Source organism: Nymphalis io, chromosome 18, assembly GCF_905147045.1.
Source record: "Nymphalis io chromosome 18, ilAglIoxx1.1, whole genome shotgun sequence".
Taxonomy (NCBI): Eukaryota; Metazoa; Arthropoda; class Insecta; order Lepidoptera; family Nymphalidae; genus Nymphalis; species Nymphalis io.
Genome location: NC_065905.1, coordinates 10,841,197 through 10,868,186, shown reverse-complemented (window position 1 = coordinate 10,868,186; position 26,990 = coordinate 10,841,197). Strand labels below are relative to the sequence as shown.

The window sequence follows — 26,990 nt, the reverse complement described above, 5'->3', positions numbered from 1 at the left end:
ATATCACGCTCCATACACTCTCGATCAGATAATTGTTTGATGATTTCATATCGTCACAATGGATGCGGCGTCACATACAATTACGGTGAAATCAGTTGCCATAGTTTATAGTAACATTACATGAACTTATTATAAAGAACCGAGATGGCCCAGTGGTTAAAACAAGTGAATCTTTACCGTAGATTGCGAACTCAAACCCGGGAAAGTACCAATGAGTTTCATATACTTAATTTGTTTTTACGAAATTTAAATAATTATCATTGTGAATTTCTGCTAAATCTGTATTCACCAACCCGCATAAGAGCAGCGTAGTGAAATAAGATTCAAACATTCCTTTGTGTTTGTATGTGAATATCGAGAATACGAAATACACATATAACAATTGACTAACTCTTTGGCCTGTCAATACACTTTGAATTAATTCACAATTGAATCTTTGAAGGCAATGAATACTCTAAGGATCCAATATAATAATGGATTCAGGATGCTGTTGGGCTTGCCGCGGTTTTGTGACGTCGGCCATATTTATTCAAGAGCACACGGATGAATCCTGGCAACTGGCAAGGCTGCGTTCGAACTGCAACCGTATCCTAAATATCTTAGCGGAAAAATTAAATTCGCATTATATTAATTTATATATTTTTTTATTTATATAAATAAAAATAAAACGTACTTACATAGTTTATAAATCACTGTATACTAACCAAATGGGCCTTTTCGTTGCCTCAATTAAGAAATTATTTAAATTGAGTTAGTAACAAATAATACGGTATGTAAATGGATGTCTTTTATTAAATTTGAGCTGGTTGGCGTGGTTGGTGGTGGCGTGTGCTTTTAACGCCGAAGGTTGTGGGTTCGATTCCCACCCAGGACAGATATTTGTGTGCGTGAACATGCCTGTTTGTCCTAAGTCTGGGTGTAATTATCTATATAAGTATGTATTTACAAAAGAAAAATAGTATATGTAGTTTATCAGTTGTCTGGTTTCCATAGTACAAGCTCTGTACAAGCTTAATTTTGGATCAGGATATTATTATTATTTTATTATATTAACAAATTTGTAGAAGAAATTGATAATCTTGGCCCACAGTTTCACTTTTATATTAATGATTTATTCGTCTTCTCCCGCAAATTAGCAAAAAGTTTATCTCATGAAATTTTATCGTCTAATTAACGGGAGCTCGTCAAACGTCATTAACGATTGTCACGCGTCACACTAACGATGACAAAAAAAAAACGCTTGACGTTTTTTTTAACTTTATATTATAAATCAACTGGATTCATATGTACTTGTAAAAGTCTATTTGTATTTTGATTTTATTTGTTTCCCATTGGCTTTTGCTCAACTGTGAGATATATACCTACTTTTATAAATACATTTTTATATTTTAATTTAATTATTAATAATAATATTTATAAATGTGAAAATAACTCTTACTATTGAACTGATTTTAAAGAAATTTGGTATGAAGCATGCTTGAATCCTAAGGAAGGGCATATACTTCTTAAATCTAACCCCCCCCCCCCCCCCCGAACGCGAACGAAGTCGCGGTCTGAAACTAGTCTGTTAAATAAATGATAATCTAATGATTTTTTTCTTGTTTGTCCGATATTCCCTTATTCAACCCGTGCGAAACCGGGCCGTGTAGCTAATGTGAAATAAACATATTTTATAGAGATTCTTGTATTCGATGTTCTGGCGATTTTATCACTTTTCAATTATTGTTTTTTCGCGATTTAAATAACTTTTGACTTGTGTATGATAAATTGTCTTCGTCTCTGTCGTCGGCGGTACTTTGTGTACTTATATTATATGTCATGTACTCAGTGGTGTATATCCCTAGCTTCGCGGAACTCATGTGCTCCTGTAATTTTTTTTTTCTTATTCATAACGTCGAAGCTTACAAAAGTGATTAACGGTAAAATTGTTTAATAAAACCGTTACGTAAAGCAGTCACTACTTACAGAGTATCCTGTGTCCGTTATAGGATGTGAATGAAGGGTTTCTTAAACTTTTTGAATAGAAGCATCTCAGGCTCCAAGGCTGGTGGCGATTCGACGATGTTATGATGGTTAATATTTCTTATAGTGCTATGGGCGGTGGGGACTTATCATAAGGTGGCCTATTTGCCAGTCTGCCTACATATTATAAAAAATAACAATTTTTCTTGTATAATTACGCCACTTTAAAACTTACGATATATCATGAATGTTCATAGTAAAAATATCTACATAAGTAAAATGTAAATATCCATAAGATTATTATTTAACCATATTACTTTTTTGTTTTTTTAAAAATTCGAATGTTCTGTATTCCATTTTTGATAAGAAAACCCACAATGATTTTTTATTCATACAATGTTTTCTAAATTCATTAATTTATCTGTTTTAAATAATTTCTAAACATTAATTCATTTGTAGAATATAATTTAAATAATAATTTGTAGAAAAAAACCGTCTATAAAAAGATGATGTGCAAATTATTTTCCGTTGAGACCATCGAAGCACAGATTAAATTATATTTATTATTTAAATATCAAATAGAGATGCAGATAATAAAATTTATTTATTGGTACTAAAACCTCAGCTAGAGTTTCGCTTTTGTGAAAATATCTAGACATTTTTGAATAATTAAGGATCATTTTTGTTAATTCAATTTCACATTTGAAATGTTTTTTTTCTTAATTACTAATAAGTAATATATTAATTATTAAGCTTATTTATGCAATAAAAGGACACCAGAATAGAACATTGGATTTTTACATTATTATACGGCCCGTATATAACTTAGTTGTGATTATAATTCATCTCGTGCTTTACGGTGAAGGAAAACATCGTGAGGAAACCTGCATGTGTCTAATTTCACTGAAATTCTGCCACATGTGAATTCTACCAACCCGCATTGGAGCAGCGTGGTGGAATAAGCTCCAAACCTTCTCCTCAAAAAAGAGGAGAGGAGGCCTTTAGCCCAGCAGTGCGACATTCACAGGCTGTTACGGGTTACGGACGGATATAACTTAGTTGCTGATGCATACACATACGGTGTACTTGGAAATGTGACGTTATTATTATTTCATTCGGTTTTAATCGCGGCTTCGCACCGTATAATATTCGGTATAAAAACCGATTCAGTCTAAAGCCAATAAACTATCTATATACAAAAACTCGCATCGATCTATTGCAGCATAAAATAACAGATAATAAAAAAAAATTAAACCATTTAAATTTAATGAGTAATAACGGCTTTTGTAAAAAGTATTTATATATATTCAAACAACGCTAAACCACTAACCTACCCACGCTCCGACTACATCGCCATAGTTAGAAATAGTCGAGTCCTTATAAATGTAAGACAATCTATTATTATAACAATTAACATTGTGACCAGTCTACTGTAAACATCGTAAGAAACATACCGTTCGCGTACTCCGTAATGAGCGAGAATCGAATCAGACAATTAGATCAGGGTTGAAAATAACTGTTTATGGTATGTAAAAACCAAGATACATTAATGCAATCGATAATATAACGTATGTAACGGACGTGTTCCCACGTTAAAGAGCTTCGCGGAATAAGGACGCATCGCAAAAAAGCTATTGTATTACAAATATGGATTTACACAAAGCGTATAGTATTGTCGTTTATACTTTTCTTTGATTATTTTTTTTTAAATGATGCTAACGTTATGACTATGACTCGACTTAATTCAACGGGCCTAGCAAAGTAGAACTAAACTAATGTAGTAACTAAACTCGAAACCCGGGCCCGACAAGTTACACTCATTCACTGGGTAGTCTAACAAATCACAAATGGTTTAAATTAATAATAATAATAATGTCATATCAACAACTGGAGTCGTACCTAAAAGCCTACAACGTAGCCTTGATATGTGAAACAGAAGGTGGGCCAGGATAGCGAAAGAAGTGTTGGGTGGTTATAAACAATATTTATTTAAACAGGCAGAGTAACCACCCTGCTTAAGTTCAACAATAAAAATAATCGTTCATTGAAATACATCGCTATTTATACCAAAGTCTAATCATTTTTAATGTTGGTAGTTGTAAAAAAAATAATATCACGAAATTAAATAACATTGAAACAAAATTTATAATCAACTTAAATAAATATTAGGTTATTCTAAATTATATACGCGTTGGTTCTAGCGTTGAGTTTAACATAAGTTACAGGTTCCTAAACACACTCATAATTTACTCCAAAAGGCAATCGTCCTGAAAACATGCCGCCTCACTCGCAAGTTCCTTACGACTGCATCTATCTCATCTTCCTATACAATCACCTAGACCCTACTCGCGCTTGGCTACGGCCCGTGTGTTTAGGTTTTTGTTACCTCGTACGAGAGGAAATGTAAAAGAAAAATATAATTATAATCTTTATTCACATAAAAAGTAACAAATTATAATGAAGTCCCTGATTTCTGAGCTGGGCTCAAAGACCTGTATTACAGAAATCAGTGTCCTCTCTCATATTTAGTGACATATCGTATATAAATAAAAAATAAATGATAAATGAATATTTCTTACTGTATACTAGAAGGGAGCGTCAGAAGAAGAATTGAGCCGGTGTGATTAGACGCACTCTCTATGAGGTAGACCTGCTCGTCTATTATCCTCAAATAAATTAAGAAAAAAATACAGATTCAGACAAAATTTATAAGTAAAATACTTAAAACTTTACAAAATTATAAATAAAATTAAGTTTATTATACACGTGTTCATAAATGACATAACTTGTTCTTCGTCACAGTGGGGGGTTCGTCACAGTGTCATAAGATTAGGCGGAATTATAAACGTGTTTAGACAAGATTGCTATAGAAAATATTAGCTTGTAACTAAACACATATATGCAGTAGAGTCTCAGATAAATCCGAACAAAATAGTGATAGTTAGAATTTTGTAAACTTTTCGAACAGTTTTGTTTTGTAAACTCTGAGTTCGTATTTCGCGAACTAAGATTAACATTCTATTATATTAAAACGAAAAAATAAAAGGAAAAAGTTTATTAAATAATAAAACGTAAATAATGCTTTTCAAGAAAACGATGTTTTAAAAGAAACATACTATCATTATTTTACAGCAAATCCTGATTAATCCGGTTTATGACATCCGGCCGCAACAAGTCTAGATTAACGGAACTATACTTTATTATAGTTTTATCATATCGTGAAAGCTTTTTTTATATCAATGACATGACATGTAGGCGGGCAAATGGGTCATTTGTTGGTAAGTTCCACCACAGTCTATAGACATTGGCCTTTATAACTAAAATGCTATCTTGTGCCTGTATTTACAGTGGCTCGCTCACCCTTCAAACCGGAACGTAATAATACTGAGTATTGCTGTTTAGCGGTAGGCTTGCACACAGCCCTACCACCTACTTAATGGTAGGTAACGATTAACTGTTACGAAAATAATAACAAAACAGTTTACACATGACTGAATCTATTGGGACTTATATACATTTTTCTGCATTGTTTGTTAAGCATTCGATTTTGTTATCTATTTCGTTTGTAATAAAGACTATTTTAAAGTATAGAGATGATATAGGAAGGTGCGTAATAACTGCCTTGTTGTGGGCAGGTAACCGCAATACCATCGCTTATATAACGCCGCATACGATGGCGGTGTCATGTTACTAAGTGAGTATCGAAAAGGAAATAGTTCTTGTTCAAGTTTTCTCTTTAATGGCTACTATTAAGTTTAGAATTTAAACGCGCTTTCCACTAGATTTTCTCTTCCCGGAAAAGCGTTAATACAATGTCTAGACCATATTTTACAAGCGTTTCTTGTCACGACTATCATCTTTTGACGTTATATGATTGTAAACTTCTATATAAATATATTATACCTTTTAATATATATATCAAAATATGTATATAAAAATAAATATTTTTCTTGTTCGAACTTTATATACAATCATATTATTCTTTTTTTTATAAATATTTTAAAAACAAGTTTTTATTTAAATGCTCTGAGTAAGAGAAAATAAATGTCGAATTAAATCAAACCCATTACAAAATTTTATAAAATTTCTTGTTGTTGTCGCTTGTCACGAGTATAAATATATCTCAAATCAAGTTATTCGCGGTAGAAATTTATTAATTTTCTATAAAAATTAAAATAGACAGGACAATCTTGGTTAAGCCGGGACGGGTAGCCATAATGATTGATGTTAGAATGCAGGTATTCGTATTTTTTAATAATAAGAGACTTCGAATCGGTTTTACCGATTAATTAGGTTTTGCTACTTTTATATATCTCGATAAAATACATTGATATATATATATATATATATATATCAATGTATTATATATATATAATGTTACATTATGTATATGTCATTGATATATATTTACCATAAAAGTTAGTATCAATTATTGTCTATAAATAATTGTAGGTCAATGGAAACCAACTCCTAATCGGATAGAGTTTTTTCATTTCTAAATATTGAACTATACGGAGCCGTATACCGTTACATTTTTATTATTAATGAAATTATTTATATATTTTTATAAATATAGGTTGTCATACTATTTAATATTTATCATCCTCAATCGTGAAGCGCGACTTGTAATACAGCCGTGATTTCTACCAACGATTCTAACACCTAAGGAAGATGCATTACAGTTTCAACCGTATATTTGGTAATCTATTATATTATAAATGCGAAAGTAACTCAGTCTATCTGTTACGCTGTCATGACTGAAACACTAAACGAATTTTAATGAAACCGTATATAACTCTGTACAAGTAATGTAACACTTTATAATATTAAAAAAAGTATTTCTATTTTAATTTTTTTATAAACTATCAATGTTTTTAAGTGTTCTTGTTCACAAGACTGCTTATATTTTTTATTGCCGTCATGTTTGTAGTTGGCCTTATGTTGTTGAATGTTATTGTCAACATATAGAGACGAGCACGATCGCTGTGTTCAGCCGCGTCGCGGTCTATTTCACTGGAGTTTCACTAATTTGCATTAAAAAACCGATTCACCAAGATGCGTGATGTCGAGATCATTATTCGATACATCGATCGTACCTACTAGTTTACCAGCTAACTGTTCTAGACTAATTATACTGAGACGGTTTATTTTAATGTTATTATTATTTTTAAAGTTTAAGTCCGTGCCTTTTTGAGTCGTTCCTATACGTTACATTACATACATACATAGATGTGTCTTCAAATTTTACGAGACGTTTATTATAGGGACGCTTTCGAGTTACGCCTCGTATGCATTATTTATAATTTATTATTTTTTGTTCATCATCAGAACATAAAACAATACGTTAATTACTTAATATATTTAACACTTATGTGGATACCATTTGCTGCCATGTACTTGCTAATTATTCGTTGTGTGAATACGACAATATCTCAAGTTGTCAGGATCGGACCGTTGAGCTATTAATACATTATTGTAAATATTTTTAATATTATTATTAGTTATTCTTTTGGATTCCGTTCGCTTCGTGATGGAGGTAAGTGTAGCCTTCCCGAAACGTGTCGATAAATCCTTGATAAATAACACAAGTGTACTTAAAAACATTATTTTAACAAGCAGGCAGATTAGCAAATATGCCTGATGGTGTAGTACTGCAAGAAATTTTAACCATCCTTTGCGTCGTCAATGCGCCTACCTCCCTTCAAACCGGAACACGATAATATAGAGAACTGCTGTTCGTCGGTAGACTATGTAATGAGTGAGTGGTATCCACACAGACGGGCTTGCCCAAAGCCCTACCACTAGTAACAATAGGTTCCCGTACTCAGAACATTGAGTCAAACAATATTATGGATTGTATAAAAAGTAAATAATTTTATAGATAAATATATAATGATAAATCGAGAAACCTTTCTAAACGTGAATATATCATGACATTATAAACAAACATTTTCCATTAATCTCGAGACTTAGAGATAAATTCAAATGTACATAAGACGATATCGAGCTCACGTAACTACACTGACTGGCAACCGACATTAATTAAGGGCTCTTATAAATTTTACAACCCGATAAACAATTAATATTTACTAACGTAATAATTGAATTGCCTTCTCACAACATGTTTACGGGTTTTTACTGTACTTTCCTTTATGTTTTATTTAAAACAGTAAGTCACCAACGCCAATATATTTTGTCACTGTAAGAAATATTAATCATCCCTTATATCGACGATGTCACGCAACCATGGGAACTAAGACGTTATATCCCTTGTTCCTGTAGTTACACTGGCTCACTCACCCTTCAGACTGGAACAACAATGTTAAGTATCTGTTTGTTCAACGTTAGTTGCTATTTGGCGGTAGCATCTGTAATGAGTGTGTGGTAACAATAAGACTTGCGCAAGGACACACCCGCTTGCACGAAGCTCTGCCACCCGTGTGATCAGAAATTCTCGATTTAGTTTGTTGTAATAGCACTTTATTCACATTATAATTATTTACAATGATGATTTAAATAAATATATACAAAAAAATTAAATATACCTACTGTACTAATATGAAAACCGCGTGGATCGTTGAATTTCTAGAAGCTTTTCTAAATATCGCAATTTAATAAATAGCAATTCCGATCCTATGGTCGATTAACGAACCAGCCCTCTACCACCACCAGTGGGGGTCACTAAGGCGATGAGTTATAAGTAAATAAATATTATTTTACTTAAACGCGAATACATTATGTCTTCGACACAATGTAATTGTGAAAATGGTTGTATATATATTTGATATTATATACATATTTAATGAACAATGGACTTATTAACCAGACAATTTATCTTAGTTTTTTATTAAAATTTTATGTTATGTATACTAAGCTTTTAATTAATTATATATCATGTGTATAAGATATAATTATTGTCTACAATAAATTTGTATGCGATTATTTTTGCTCATCATCAGAAATAAAATGCTATTCGAATTTTTATTTGAATTTTAATATCATATGTGTCCTTTATATTTAATGTAACATGTTCAATGAACTTGTGATCAGGTTGATGAGCTTGTTTGAATATCCGGAAATGCAAATGACTGTGCTGTAATATGTAGACGTTAAGTGATGTATAAGTTCGGCTTCACAAAATCGTCGTCAGGATTGTGTTCGAAATTTAAATTTCTTTTTTTTTTTGTAACAAGATAAATGTAATTATCAGAATGATGTTGAACAAAAAGGATTCAGTTCAAAGAAATAACATTAATAAAAAGCTTGAATGTCCAGTAATAATGATTGTTACCGCAGCGGTTTAGAATACAAAATTTGAAATTTACATAAACTAAACTAAAATAAATATATTATTTACATAATAATGTTTTTAATTTTACTCTATGAATCAATAACGTTATATTCGATCTAATATTGATAATAGATTCTAGAAATGAAATTGAGACTAAAAAAACGCCTTATCAACCAACGCGTTACGTCACATATGTCAGCGAATATATCGTTTATAAAGCGTTTTTTGTTATACCAATATAGTGGTGATAATAATATTCTATGTCTTGAACTCAAACTAAAGTTTCCGCGGTCATAGTAAGGTCGGGTGTGAGCTCACGTATTATTTAGTTTTAAGTTAATTATTTGTACGATTATATATTAGATCGCCGAGTGGTTTAATGTAGGGAATATTAACGAAATAATATTGCGTGTTGAAATCCGCGCAGCACCGCTGAGTTCAAGATCAAATCAAAATCAACATATAAGCATTACACTTTCATTGTCAGACCTGCGAACAACCGATGAAAAAAAAACTGAGCGGAAGTACTATTTTACAATAATAAATTATTCGGAAAGAATAAAATTTGAACACACAAACTGTCTTCTTAAACCTTACTATTGAAATTTTTTAAGCTTTTCTGGGATCTCGTTTAACGTGATCCAAAATTTGTTTTTTAAACGCAAGGGGAGCAAGTAAAAGTTAATGAACTAGTATATAATATTATTTATACTCAATCGTCTCCAATACCAATGATCTCCAAATGATCTTACATAGCATTACTGATGCGAAGAACACGCGATTGGTTTCATCGACCGCCGTCATACGAGGAATTACTCGCATTACGAGCCAGCTATTGTCACAACAAGTAACTTTTATTTGTACAAAAGGTCTAAAGCAAAATGTTCGAGTAAGCGCTTTCAAGCACTATATATATATTTTTTTTTAGTTAATCATCGTCACTATTCGCAATCTCTTATCCCACTTATTTGGTCTCGGTTGTAACACTGTTACAATAATTTCACTGGTGGTAGAGCTTTGTGCAAGCTCGTCTGGGTAGGTACCACCCACTCATCAGATATTCTATCGCAAAACAGTAGTACTTTGTATTGTTGTGTTCCTGTTTGAAGGGTGGGTGGCCAGTGTAATTACAGGCACAAGGGACATAACATTTTAGTTTCCAAGGTTGGTGGCGCATCGGTGATGTAAGCGATGGTTAACATTTCTTACAATGCCAATGTCTATGGGCGTTGGTGACCACTTACCATCAGATGGCCCATATGCTCGTCCGCCTTCCTTTTCTATAAAAAAAAACAGCAAGAAAACTTTTATGTCTGGCCCCGTGCCCGACTAGTCACGGGAATGCTAAGCTGGTGAATAATTCTACTGTTATAAGGATTATTGAAGCGATTTAACGCATTTAAGTAAATTTATTAAGATTAAAAACTCGTTTACCTTTTGTATTGTATATATTGAAACAAAATATTTATATCGTGATGTTTATATTCTTTACAGGAGGAGTTGGAGACACTACGGGCTAAACTAGATAAAGTTGAAAGCGAACGAACGCATTACAAGAACGAGACGGAAAAATTCGAAAATAAGGTAAGATTATAATATATATATACCTATTGACATTGTTGAGTAGTTTTAATATAAGTACAATACGCTAGTCCGAACTAGCTGAGACTAGATCACCTTGTTCACCAAAAAATTTTATATGTATTAAGTAACAGCCAGCAAATATTCCACTGCTGGGAAAGGGCCTCTATCCTCTAAAGAAAATAATTTTTAAGTTATTACACCACGCTTTGCCAAAGCGGGTGACTAAATCACACATATGACAGAATCACATTCAAACGCAGGAATTCACGCGTTTTAACCACAAAACCATCTCGGTTATTTACTTTCATTCGACTAGACTTACGCGGGTGATCAACGAGGGACAGATAACTGATAAGGCCTGCAAGATATGCGCTTCATACAATTACCGGTTAAACAGAATCTAGGAAATTAATTAATATTTACCGTTCATGACAGCTATTACTTAGACTTATCTTATTTCGCATTTCAATAATTAGATATTTCTGTATTTGCAAGTGATTGCAATTAAAATGTCACCGACAATTACGTAAGCATTGTGTTCATTTTTGATAGTTTACAATATAAGTATATATATAAGTCGTTTACAGAAACTTTTGTGATCAACGCATGTTGACAACCGATGTTGTTAATTTCCTTTTTGTCAAGCAGCTGTGTGTGTGTGTGTTAATTTCATAATATTAGTAACTGTATGTGTTTCAAGACAAATATTTAATGTAGGTATTGACGACAACTATTTTTTTAACATATCGTAATATATTTCTATATTAATTATTCAACTTGGTGTACAAAATTGAAGTTGTTAAGGAAAATATAACAGTATAGCCTGTTAATGTCCCACTGCTGGGCTAAGGCCTCCTCTCCCTTTGAGGAGAAGGTTTGGAGCTTATTCCAGCACGCTGCTCCAATGCGGGTTGGTAGAATACACATGTGACCGAATTTTAATGAAATTGGACACATGCAGGTTTTTTCACGATGTTTTCCTTCACCGTCAAGGTGAATTATAAACATAAATTAAGCACATGTAAATTCAGTCGTGTTTGCCCGGGTTTGAACCCACGATCATTGGTTAAGATTCACGCGTTCGAACCACTAGGCTATCTCGGTTCGGAAACTATAAAGACATCAGTTATACAAAAAAAACAGCATTAGTTGTCGGTTCTGCCCGGGATGTAAACCTATAATGGCGTGATCTACTGCTTATAAGCTAAACAAAACTAATTGACCTGGTACCATTAAAAAATTAATTAACAATAGGAATAGTTGCTGCTTTTATTTATTTAGGTTTTAAATTTAAAAAGTTCACAAGACGTTTGATTCCGTGACTCATATCTAAAACAAAGTTATATTCGTAATTAAATACCTTCTTGAATATTTACAACAGAACCGGTAAACCTTGACTCAGGTCAATAGCTTCGCTATCGAAAACATTATGTGTATTCCTTAAAAACATAAATACGACCAAAATGATTATTTGCAAAACAGTCAATATTTGATAAAATGTGACAGACACGCGAGTATTCGACGCCCAGTTCGTGTGCAACGTCGAAAGTAATGATTATCGAAAGATTTTAGAATTAAAGATAAAATAAGTAATAGAAGTATAGGATTAACCTGGCAGAGCTACAAACGTTTACAAACGGGTAGGCTCCGATCATCCTACAACAGCGTCATGTCAAAGTATTATTAGTTAATACTTGCAATGATAGTTACTAAGTAATAATTGATAATCATGTCCTCCAGACCGATTTCGACCTCGGCGGCCAATCTCATGGAGATAAGCCAACTGCGCGGGGCATATTATAGTGCACAAGTGTGTACGAAAACACAGGTGACACGCCCGGAAAGAGTTTTAGCGCTGGACCAACCGCTTTACTTGCTTTTCGAAGCATTTATACACTTCCTACTTATATAAATTTTTATCGGCCCGGCCTAAAATCTTTCTTATATCTTGTATTGGCTAGATATAAGACAGACCCCCAGGTCGGTCCATAATCTTATGTTCTGTCAAATATTCTAACAAATTATAATGTTCTAAAATATTTATTTTTACAATATATTTGATAAGGAATCAGAACCAGAAAATCCAGCAATTACAAACAAAGCGTGTTCATATTTATATTTCTATAACTTGTTCAAGACAAGCTGCTCGTACTGTTTGTCAATGACGAGTCCTCATTACAGTAATGAACTTAGCAGAGCGCACCGCGCGGTTTGATCTTGGTAATACTTGTTTTTTGGTTAGTTAAGTTATTACTAGTTATTGCAACTTACTTTTATTTTTATTTTATCACTCAACGTGTTTAATAGAAACTTATATATTCTATGTATTTGCTTAGAATTAATGTAAGGTTTTGTTGTGAAACTGTGCGTATAAGACCGGCCCGTATGACGGGACGGCAAACGGTATGACGCTCCTTATGACGTCATCACACTCCGCCGCCGCTCTTACTTCCTTATGTGTGCGTGTCATATATAATATTATAATAACAAGAAAATATATAACATTAACAAAACTATGTTTTTATTTATTTTTTCGAATAATAATAACTTTGAATTTATTATACTTTGATAAATAACATTAATTATGTTAAATATGACGATAATATTTTATTTATTGAGTATATTTATTTTAATTTTATTATTGATTCAAAAATAAGTCGTGTTCTTATTTAATATGAAAAAATGGTGTTACAAATAAAAGCTTATATGTATAAGTGATCCGTCCATTCACCCTAGAGCCCAGTGTGTATAATATGAGTTTGTAATTATAAAAATATAATTGCAGTCATTATAATGAATTGTTTTTATACACATTAGCTATAACTTAGTTTGGTTTATAATAATTTTGGTGCCCGACGCTAAAGGATAACGCGTCAGGCAACCTGCATTTGTCGAATGAAAATCTTTCACATGTGTATCCTTCAGTATAAAGTACTTTTTACTAGCTCGAGTATATTACTAAGGTCAATTGAAAATTATGATCGTTTCTTACTCCTACCGCCATCTATCGGATAGATCCCGTACTATCTTAAAAGCTATGCCCACAACGTATTTACTGAAATAACCGCAAACGACTTCAAGTGGTTACTCGCACCTTTTCTTCTATCTCAAATCCCTTATTAACTCGAGATTATTTTGTTACGTCGTAATTGTACTGTTTAATATGTTATTTGAAATATGACGGATTTTGATCCTTATTATATATACAAATTAATTTTTGAGTATTTTTTTTAACATTACGTAATTAAAAATTTACTTATAAATAAAAATGTTTACAGAATTTATTAATTAAATATATAAACTTCGCTTTTAAAATTAAATAAAATATTTAAAAATAAGCCTCAAGAAATATATTGTAGTTAATGTTCCTCTTACTGGTGGTAGGGCTTTGTGCAAGCTCGTCTGGGTAGGCACCACCCACTTATCAGATATTCTACCGCAAAACAGCAATACTTGATATTGTTGTGTTCCGGTTTGAAGGGTGAGTGAGCCAGTGTAATTACAGGCACAAGGGACGTAAAATCTTAGTTCCCGAGGTTGGTGGCGTTTTGGCTATAAGCGATGGTTGACATTTCTTACAATGCCAATGTCTAAGGGCGTTTGGTGACCACTTACCATCAGGTGGCCCATATGCTCGTCCACCTTCCTATTCTATAAAAAAAAAAAAAACCCGTAAAGAATAAAAGTAACAACTTATAAATTTCCCACTGCTGAGTTAAGGCATCCTTTCCTTTAGAAGGTTTGGATCTTATTCCTCCACGCCGCTCCAATGACACACCCGACACGTGCAGGTTTCATCAAAATGTCTTCCTTCAATACTGAACGCGAATGGAACTTGCTAACCATCGGTTAAGATCTCTTCCCCGCTGCACTATCTCGCCTCTCGTATAAAATATCAGATTCAATTGAATATAAATATAGAATTGTACAGTTAGCGACTGTCGCAATTGAAAACAATAGGATTTAATTATTAACCTTCGTTCGGTGATGCGAAACGTACTAACAAGTACAGTCGGATACAAAATTATTGATTATATATGAATATAATATATGATTATGATAAGGCATATCTTTCTATTACTATTAAAAAAAGCCGAGATGGCCCAGTGGTAAGAACGCGTGAATCTTAGCCGATAATCGTGGGTTCAAACCCGGGCAAGCACCACTGAATTTTCATGTGCTTAATTTGTGTTTACAATTCATCTCGTGCCGTCTTCACCGTCAAGGTGAAGTAAACCTAAAGTTTACACGATTCACGAGATGAATTGTAAACACAAATTAAGCACATGAAAATTCAGTGGTGCTGGCCCGGATTTGAACCCACGATCATCGTATTAAGTTCTTAATGATACCCCATACATCCAAATCTGTTCAGTCATTTAAAAGTTACGGTGAAATAAAAAAACTCGCATACATACATAAACCCTACTTTATATCACAGACAAATAGGCCACCTGATGGTAAGTTGTCACAACCACCGTAAACATATACTATTTATACTTTATATCTCCAATGCGCCACCAACCTTGGGAACTAAGATGTCATGTCCCTTGTGCCTGTAGTTACACTGAATCGTTCGTCCTTCCTACCGGAACACAATTAAACAATACAATGACAGTAAGACCTTGAAAACTTCCTTTTTGGGGCAGTCGTGTAAAAGTAATGATTACTGAGCTTCTTACCTATATATATTTAGTATATATATATACATACATATATGTATATATATATATATATATATATATATATATATATATATATATATATATATATATATATATATACTATATAGCCTATTCAAACCACAAGAATAGTAAAGACAATTAAAAAATCTTTCATATTGAATTGACGCGATGTCATTGGTCGAGTTCTAGAATAATCTATCATCACTATGGATTCGAGAAAAAATGGCGTCTTCAATGTCCGCGAAGTTGTAATCGGAACTTTGGACGTTAAATTAAAATGGTTACAACTATTCAAATTGAATATTCAAGTTGAATGTTTTATTATAAACAAAGGTAAATTAATCAAGAACCGTTTGTAGTGCATAATGCAGCAGCAACATTAGCAAATCGTATGGAATACGTAAATCTTACGGTTGCTTATCTCTACTCCTTCTTCGATTGAAATAGATTAGTAAGGTTATTTAATCCTGTAAAATTACGATTCGACAGTACTTTTGCCCGCTTGAATAATTAAGTTTCTCATTTTTATTATCATAACTTATAATCAAAATCGATATTTTGATTAATACAAAATATATAATTACACATGACAAGAGTATTAACAAATACCGTAGCTCTATCACACGCCATAGTGAAACTTGTCAAACAATACCGTCTAGTTTGTTTTTTTTTTTTATAATTTATATTATTTCAATTGCCTCCATATGGAATCTTCATTTACGGGTTTCGCAGGTGACTGTACGAAGTCGCTCTCCTTGGTGGAATTAAGTCTCATGTCAACATCTTACTTACATTATATTTTGTGTTCGTGTTTTCAAAGCGAACGCTAAATCAACTGTCGTTTCGAACGCGATAAGAGTCGTTAAAATATTTTCTATTTAATATCTGTGAATATTTAATTAAAATAATATTATTTTAATAAGACAATTGGGTCGTAATCATAAACTAATCATTATTCTTAAATTAAAATCGCATTAAATAAGTAATCGTTTTAAAATTACATCGTTCAGTTATACTTAGTTGAACTATAGTGTTGATTCGAGTCAGTTGTTCATTAATTCATTATTACTTCATGGATCAACATCACAAATGCATGTAAGTTTGCTCTGTAATATACTTATTTATAAATTATATTCGCAAGCTATTTTAAAGTGTCGTTTTATATCGTTCATATTTGTATTATATGTTTTGAGTTCGATTTTGTGATCGTTAAAATTTTACTTGGATTTATAAATTATATTCGAAGGTTATTTTAAAGAGTCCTATTATGTGGTCCATATTTTGATCCTTGATCGTAAATGGTCATTTTAAATTCAAAGTAATATAATTTGCACGACGATTCAAAAGTACTTAAAAGTAAGGTAAAAAAGGTAAATATCCCACTGTTGGCCTAACGTCTCCTCTCAATTTTTGAAGAGAAGGTTTAGAGCTCATTCGACCACGCTACTCTAGTGTAGGTTGATGGATACGCAGGTGGCCTGATGTCAGTGAAATTTAACACATGACTTCATCACGATGTTTTCCTTCACCACCGAGCACGAAATTAATTTTGAACCTGCAGTCTCCCCGTAGCCTTCTAACTACTGAACTATCTCGGCTCAAATGTATTTGTAAAAGCCAAATTAAATAAATAATATTATGTATATATAAACAAATTTAATACATAACCGTATAAACAACCATTTAATTCAATATATAGGTTTTCTTCATAATTCAGATTTATCTGCAGTTTAAAAAACCATAGTAATATAAACTCGCTGACACTTTCAATTTGCACTCTGCCGTGGTGAAGATTACTAATAAAAAAAAACTCCAACTCTACCTTGACTCACGAATTCTTGTGGAAAAATTATAGAATATTTTTATTACGCCGACGTTTTTAATTTTCTAATTATATTTATATACTCTCGGTCAAGGAAACATACAATCGCCATGATTGTTTATTTGTGTATTTTTATTTCGAGAATAATTATTGTATTATAGTGTGGGTGTCGTCTCGTTGGCATGCCATTTAAAATTATATATAACTAATGACATTTTTGAGTTTATTTAAATTTAGTTATGAGTTATGTTAATCGAAACAGTGAATAGAGGACGTAGATGGTAACCGTTGAGGAGTGTAGGTTCAAATCCGGGACTGTTTTTATGCCCTAATTTGATTGAAAGTTGCATGTCTCGGATGTACTTCTCTGACATGTAAAGGGCAAATAATATATGTATATAAAATTATTGACTGCTTTAAAAGTTTTTATTTATGTATATATGTGCGATTATATACAGAATATATTTTGTTATATTAATATTGAATGTTTTACGTAGTTATGCCTCCTGCTCTTTGTTTGCTTATTGGTTTCTATCTTTACGTTACAGTAACAGTAACAGCCTGTTATTGTCCCACTGCTGGGCTAAGGCCTCTGTCCCTTTTGAGGAGAAGGTTATTGGAACTTATTCCACCACGCTTCTCCAATGCGAGTTGTTAGAATACACAAGTGGCAGAATTTTAGTGAAAATTAGACACATGCAGGTTTCCTCGTGATGTCTTCCTTCACCGTCAAGTACGAGATGAATTATAAACAGAAATTAAGCACATGAATATTCAGTGGTGCTTGTCCAGGTTTGAACCCACGACCATCGGTTAAGATTCACGCGTTCTAACCACTAGGCCATCTCGGCTCTGCCTATACGTTAGTAAGTACACTAGTACACTATACGGTGTTTGTTCATTCCGTTCTAAGCAAAACGACGCGAAATTAATTCGTATATATACGGATATATAATATTATTAGCAAGTCGACGAACTCTTAGAACTATAACATAATTAGAATATTCCAATATTCCAGACTGAAATAAAAATGTTTCAAATTCAGGTCACACGAGTCATGCATAAAATTACTTCGTAAAAACAATTTATAAGAACGAGCCGAGCAACCGCTTACGAGCTACGGGCGTCTGTCAAAATTTACTGTGAACAGAAACTGCAGTGCTATTCTGTAAGAACATACTTCATACACCTGTGAAATATTAACAACCGATTTATGATATACTATTATGATGCCGTTATATATGAAATCTTATAATTATTATGGCCAATGTCGCATATCACTTTCTGATATTTCACGAACGACTTCTGAAATGACTTTCGAGTTTGCTCTTAAAGAATAGCCCTAGATGTGTAAGTCACTTAATATAATACCTACTTGCAGTATGATGTACGTCGATCTCGACGGATTACCTTAAAGTAATATTTCCGTGCCGAGCAATTAATACGTTAGGATGAACAACGTAACGCACACGTAATGCCGCGACTACGAAATATTAGTTTTGTTTTGGTCCCGGGTTCAAACTCTGGGTCGGTCCAATAAAAAAGTTATTTGGTTTTTCTATCGCGAAATTCTTCTGCAGTCCGAAATTGGCAGAGTTTGACCTCTCCTGCCTCGTAATCTTGTGAGGTCCTCTAGAAAGATTTCAGCCACGGCGGCCATTTTCAGGGAAGAATAGCCATCTGCGCGAGACATAATATAATAGTGAACAAATATGCCCAAACACCCTGACTCTAGTCTTCATTCGAAGGCAATAACGAAGTAATGCGCCGCTAATGTAATGCATGCTGACAATCGATCTCCTATTAGCTACATTACAAGCCCTCTGTGACGTTTATATGACCATTATATGAGCATTACGTTGAGCCTTGTCTGCACTGCGTCCAATTAAAGATGATTTATTTCACTTAAAATAATAATCTTTAGGGAAAGTTGTGCACTTAATCTTCTTTACTTTGTTAATCATTAACAAGAAATGGAAAATCGAAAATTCTTTTTGGAAATAATTATGTTACTTTAAAACGTTTTTATATATTTCTATTAAAAAATAAATAAGAATATAAACATATACTTGTATGATATGAGATCAACAGAAAATATGCATTCGTCGGTTTCGAAGATCTTGTTAACATAACTCAAGGATTTATTTAAACAAAAAAAAAAATTAAATCCTACCTTGTGACTTTCTAACAACTTGATTATTTCCGAACGTTTTTTTTTTATACCGTAAATTGTTATATAATTTAATGTATATATAATTAATTGTTATATAATTAGCGCTATCTTCGTACAGTATACACGTATGGTGGTCCCATGATAATAGTTCATCGTGATTGCTATCATAGTAACACCGTGTAGGTGCAGTGCTATTCTGCACTATTAGGCCTCCTTCTCCATTTTGTAATAGTTTAGAGTGCGTTCCACCAAGCTGCTCCGATACCAGTTAGTGGATTATAAATTGCCTAGCAGATAACAAATTGTCAAATTTCAAATACTTTATTAGAAAATAATTACGTAATTTGTTTGTGACTGGTTTACAAACTTTGATTAATTACTTTTAATATACATATATTGAAATAGTATTTTATACTTATGTAATTTTCTTAGTAAAATATTAATCATACCGAAATGTTTTATTGAACTTAATTTTATCAATTTGATTACGATTAGTGATAGTAATGTGTTATATAAAACAAAAATAATTATATATTATATAAGATTTGTTCATTAAACGGCTATGAAACCATATTATATAATTGTCACATACACTGGCTCACTCACTCACCATCCAACTGGAACACAACAACACTAACTATTGCTGTTGTGTGGTAGAATATCTGATTAATGGGTGGTATCAAGACAGAAGAACAAAGACCTTACGACAAGTAAACATCAATCAACCTCAAGGTCTTATTAATCTGATTGAATGAAAATGAATGAAAATTGCATCAGAAGAGACCGCTTATTTTTAAAGTTTATATCATTTTGACTATCTCGTTGGTCTAGTGGCTGGATATAAGACCGGATGCTGAGGTCCTTGGTTGTAGCCCCGTATCTTGTCAATAAAAATTTATTGACTTTTTCTGTCGAATACTCTCAGTACCAGCTTGGTATTTTGAAAATGCATATAAAGCCGTTGGTCCTGCGCGATGAAAGTGACGGAATAGACAAAAGTATGTCCAGCGCTGTTTAAGATTGACCGCCGTGACCGAAATTATTCAGAAGCCCATCATTATGTACCTACACAATATTCCTCACATCCAGTAAGATATAAAAATGTAAAAGCGATCGCATTTTTGTACTTCTTTCTTATATTAGTAGAAGTGTATCAGTACAATGTATCTCAACAAATATTTTTCCGACTAATTAGCGTTCGAGAACTCGAAGACTTCGTTACATGCGTAGGATTGCGTAATTATTTCAAATATATGACGGATGTTAAACCATTGGCGTGCATCGGGTTTTGGCGAGCGTTGTTATTTATTTATCATTGAACCCGCCGGCGAACGAGCTCTACAGATCTATATAGACACGCTAATATCAAAGTTTAACTCTTATCCAACTATACAAACCGTTTTTTAACCTTTTTTAAAGATAAATCATTTATAATGAAACAAGGACAATACTAATAGACAATTAGTAATTAGTTAATACGCTGAACCGTTTAAATATAATATTAAAGGAAATTTTATAGGAAATATTATCACTCATAACAAACATTCAACTCAACGCCAATAATTTATTGAATTATCTAATTATTTATAGTGATGTGGAAGTAAGATATTTTGAGATTCGTCCAAATATATCGAATTTACGTAATAATGACAGAAATAAGTCCAATACGAACGGATCTCTTCGCGGTGGTAATTTCGCGAAATTATTTATGTGTAAAATATCTGCATTATACTAAATTAGCATTCTAACGAAACTATAAAAGAGTCGTTATGTCAAATATAATAGATATTTGACATTCGGTGAATCGTATGTATCGTTAATACGGATTCTTGGCAAAACTCATATTGTTATTTGCCAAACATAGAATGTTTTTATTTTTATTAAACCTTATTGGCATAAAAAATATAATATATTGTTATTACGCATTTTTATTTTGCCAAGAGATTATCGAGATTTAAAAAGCGAGCGAAAATATTTCGTAAACAAACTTTCGTCATCGTGTCCTTAAAGGACATACAAACTTTGATCCTATAATTATGCTACATATTTATTATATTTTTAAAATAGTTATTAATATTATATTATCGATATATATAAAAGAGATATTTAAACATGAAATGCTTTTTATATTTTCGTATCAGTAAAGGCATGCAGTCATGTTCAAATTCTATTCCGTTTAGTGTATGGTGTTTGTGTTACAACGCTGCATGATGTGGATTGGTATACTCATGGCTGGCTGTTGACACCCTCCCTGGGAGTGCTTTTGCTGATGGGTCATTCCTCGTCGTAAAAGAGGAGAATGTAATCCGACTAGACATTTATTTATAATTAAATACTCTTAATTTGTTATTCAGGAAGAGCGAGACCCTCTGACACCGGCTTTTTTAATACTTAATAGAATATCTGATGATGTATAAATTAAAAATTAAATCAGATATGTTGAAAAAAAATTAAAATCGAATTTTATTCATGTACTTTTTAAAATAAGCTGTGTTTAGACTTTCTTCTAAAATTATACTCTAATATCGGATATTTGTTCAGTTAATGCGCTTGCGCAGTCGAAACGCAAGGTCGGAGTCGTGCGTAAGTAAACACATCTCTGAAGGACTAGTGTATTTTGAAGGTTTAACGGGCGTCATTCGGGATTGCACTTCGACATCTACATAAACTAAAATAGTCGAGCGGCCACGACTGCCCGGCGACCGAGTTAGCCGGCGCAGTGCGTTCGCGAAGCGCTCCCACAACGGTTCTATTTCCACCCGATGTCCCGACGCACATCGCGCCGCTCGCGACACTAATACTGCACGCGACTGTGAAATGGCACTGGACTTTCACCACGGGAAACACTTCCGCTTATGTAGGAAACGAAAATAATATACACGCGTGAACCAAGATGCCGTATGTAAGCACAGAGATTAAACCTGCGAAAGGAACGAATACCAAAGAGCTCAGCATTCAGATACCGGAAACAAAGATAAATGGAACATCAGCTTCAACCAATGGAGTACTGTCGCCGAATTCCGAGGGGTTGCTATCGCCTCCAATATTGGATGCGACTCCTAAGAAGCCACCTAAGGCGCCGTTGGGACGAGCCATTCTGCCAGTAAAGAAATCTAAAACACTGCCCATACAATTTGAAGAAAAAGTTCCATCTAAATTTTGTACCGGTCTCCTCAATGGTAAAAATTTATTTGTCACTAAACCTTTAAAAGAGGTCCGTACGATCCCTCAATCTACAAATGAAAATGGAAGTTATTTAACAACTCGCTCGCCTAGTCCATCATACAAAAGGACTATGTCGCTTTCGGTGGAAACAGGTTCCATAGCGGAACTGGCTAAGCGACACGGTTCAAACAGCAACCTACTCATCTCACGGTCACCAAGTCCTTTGTCATATAGCAGCGTGAAAAGTTCTGCTAGCCAATACTCAACGTGCAGTAGCAACGGCACATATGTACCGTTATCTCGTTCCTCCAGCATGAATTCGACGCTTTACAACAGAAGTCCAACACCTCGTCGAATGTTCCCACAGACCTGCGATCGTTCCGAAGCAGTTGACCTAAAGGAATTGAAATCCAAGGAACAGGCTCCCGTCGTTTTCGACGCTAATCTATCGTTTGTACTTGGTTGTAAAAAACAGCCTGTCAGACAGAGGTTCAAACCAATCGCGGCACATTTAGAAGAAGGGACATCATCAAACTATTTAAGTTCAAAGATCGACAACTTTTTGAAGAGAACCGACCACGTTATGGATGAATGGAAAAGATTAGGTCACAAGGGTGAACCAGATCTGGACGTTTATTACGATGGCAAACGAAGAAAAATTGGGAGATCTAAATCAGCCACAAATATTATGATTAAAGGTTTTACATTATTCAGCCGCAGTGGAAGCAGAGCTAGTAGTGTCTGTCGATCTTCCAGAGGAATCTCTGAAGATAGGACAACCGTTTCTGAAATGGACGAGGTCAGTAAATAGCGATGTTGACATTATTAATGCTATTAATATATATATATATATATATATAATAGGTAGGTGCATTAATAAATAATCTTTGGCTATCAGACAGTTTAGGCGCGCTAGTGATGGCGCTTGAGAATCGGCCGCTATTACCGCACGGACGCGACGCTTGCCAAAACCTTTATTTTTTCATTGTTGACTTCTTACGCTAGCTTTTACAAATGCGTAAGATTTCTGGCTGCCAATCATCTTAAGTGTTCGTTGTAAGTTATACAGACAGGAAGTATCTATTTTCTCTTTAATGTTTTAAAATTCAATAATAATAATTTGATGGGTGTACGGATTTAAACCGATGGGAAATTCCGAATGCGCTTGGCAAGCGACGATGCGTTGTGGCAAATGCAGATCCATCAAATAGTTGTTACAGTTAGACCTCCCACTCTCTGCTAACGTGTTCCAATTTTAAACTGTTCTTTGAATTATCACCAAGTCGTTAGCGTCCATTCATCATTATAATATTTGTAATCATTTTGTTGTATAAACAATCAAAATTAATTCATATATTCATAATTATCTTTGATAGTAACATAATAAACCGAATTACATATGAAATAATTATTTATTGACGTATTGCATTGTGCATTAAATAAGACAAAACGAATTCGATAATTTTCCTACTAATTTCAGGTACTTTACATACTCGATAGCGTTGACGATTACTGCGATTTGTATGTAAATCTGTAAGTCTATTCTGTGAGAACAAACTCGAGACTTAACTTTGAATTCGGTCGTGAAATATCAGAGAGTGATATGCGACATTGGTCATAATAATTATAATATTACGCATTAAAATTGTATATCACGATAAGTCGGTAGTCAACATTTCACGGGTGAGTAATGAAGTAAGTTCTTACACAATAGCACTGCTGATTATTGTCAGCAGGCGGCGCTAGTTTCATTCTATACAAATTGCAGTTAACTTTAACGCTATCGAAAAAATAAATAAACTCACACTAGACACTCTGAATTTGTTTTCTATATCTGTGTAGAATTGACAGTACACTTAATGAAGTGTTACATCAATGTAATCATCTATTTAGTACTTTATTTGTATACCTAACTTTAAAAACCGGATTTATCGCTTCAATTATTATATTTAGTTGTTATATCTACAAACGATTTCGTCTTTCGGTTGTTTGAGATTATTGACCACAACTGTTTTTTCGCTGCCCCTTTATCATTGACAATATTAAAAATTAATTAAAATTACTTATAACAATCAAAATACCTTACCATTAAGCGGTAGCGAAGAAAAACATCAACACGCATTGAATGAGCGTTATGGAATTTATTTATTTATTTATTAACACCAACAAGATATACATTAACAAAAGCGAGTAAAACATAATTAAACAACTAATATTAAAATCTAAATGTTATCTTAATTATAGGTGTTACACACATTTCAAAGCAAAATAGACACAACATGCAGGTAAAATTACAAATTAAAAGAAACAAAATGTGGAAAGAAAATCATCAACATAAATATTAAAATAATAAATAATAACATATCGTAACAAATTAGATAAAATTGAGCATATTTATAAATTTGTACTTTAATATCATTAATAAATATTAAAATAAAGAATTACAATGTCCAATTAAATAAAATATAAAACAAATCAAATTTTTAATTGAGTAACAAGGTTTTCCGAATTTTTTGGAATAAGCTGCCAACACTCTACTTAAGAAGAAAGTAAGTTTTTGCCCAGGAGTCGAATATTAAAAGGCTGCTCTTTTTTTCTAAAACATTATATTTTTTCTCGTTTTAATTTAATTTGTAACATCGAATGTTGCAATAATTACATAGCGTATAGAACCCTGAATCAAAATTATTGACAGTTTACCTCGCTCTAGATTATATATGCGTTGTTTAATGTCTTCGCTACGCTACAAGATATAATAAACGACTGTTACTTGTAATAGCTCAAACACAATTTGTGTAAAATGATCAAAAGCTTCATAATATACTCAAATCATATATTTATTTTCTATAAAGTAAACTTGTAAGTAATTGTTAAATTCAATTTTGTAGTGTTTCTTTATAATAATAATTAATTAAAATAAAATTTTAATAAAAAAATATAATGCAACTACAAATAATGTCATAAAAATATGATTAATTAAAAATTATATATGTTATTGTAGATCGATATTAAAGCTTAGAACAAGCGAGGAATCCACTTGCTTTCGACCTATATTGCACGTTTAGAGGTTATTTTTTTTTTATTAAATTATATTGAGACCACTCGTAATTGAAATAATCGGAAAAAGTAATCAAAAATACTAAGACCGAATTGATAATCCCCTTCTTTGGACTGAGAAAAATAACCTAAACACATCGAAACTTTTGGAAAATGTTCAGAAGTGTCTTTTTTTTCATGCAGTGAAAACTTTCAGGAAGGTACCTAGCTCCCATGGGGGGGGAAACTGGGTTATGTGGGATTCTTACCCACTAAAACCACTGCGATGGCCGTCCTCGACACGGATCGGAGAGGCTGCGGGATCGTGTTGATATAACGCATCCGCGGCCTCTCCCGTGCTTTGCTTCGCTCGTGGCTCGGCGGAGCTCTCCTCAGGAGGGTTCAGAAGTGTCCTAAATTAACTAAGTCCTTATCGAATGATAGCGATCATAGTAGCTGCTTATTATAAAAGTTTAGAAGACGTTGTTTTTCAATAATATACCAACTGAGTCAGATTTCTCATTTCCAAAAGACCTTTTTTTATTTTTATTTAAAAAATAATTTCGTGTAAATCGATGCAGAATGTAGATATAGCAGATATATTTGTTTTCGAAGTTTAATATAGTAACGATTTAAACGAATACTGTTCAAAGCCAAAACCTTTCATATTAGAAATTTAATTCGAGTGTGGTGAAAAATGATATGAAACAGGGATGAGCGGTTCAAATCCAACATCACGAACTCGACGGTGAATGAATACGTCATAAAGGACCTTGCATGTGTCGGATGAAGTTCTGTCCCATTAGTTGCCACTAAGGCACACCATATTCATCCCCTTAGGGAACAGATCTTTGCCCAGTGGTGGGACACTTGGCTGTAACTATTTACTAATTTATAAGTTTGAAAGCATTTTTGATTAATTATAACAGATGTATTCACGGATTCACAAGACAGAAACAACGAAAAGACATCGCCGTCGTATTGAATAAATAATTTGTATACATTCTTAGCTAAGTACCAAAGCTGCGCCAAAATATTTCATCGCTAATGATTAATTTAGTATCGAACTGAAAGACCGTTGTAATAATATTTATCTAAATTTTTGTAAATACGCCAAAAAATAATAATGAAGCGATACTTTTTTAAATGCTTACGTCAAAATTATGTGTTTAGCTATTTGTGAAAGTTACCTAGTTATATATAGTTATTATTATATAATATCAGTCAGTAAATTTGCTTTTGAGTGTTTTTTGTAATACACATAGCTTACGA

General features: G+C 33.0%; 1 protein-coding gene across 2 annotated transcripts in view; it reads left to right on the top strand.

The window, feature by feature from the left end:
• LOC126775334 (unconventional myosin-XVIIIa) overlaps positions 1-26,990 on the top strand; it is a 240,144-nt gene that overhangs the window by 204,663 nt on the left and 8,491 nt on the right. For both annotated transcript variants that reach the window (XM_050497182.1, XM_050497183.1), the window contains one exon: positions 10,748-10,837. In XM_050497182.1, coding sequence (XP_050353139.1) covers positions 10,748-10,837 — 90 coding nt within the window. The remainder of the gene's footprint in view (positions 1-10,747; positions 10,838-26,990) is intronic.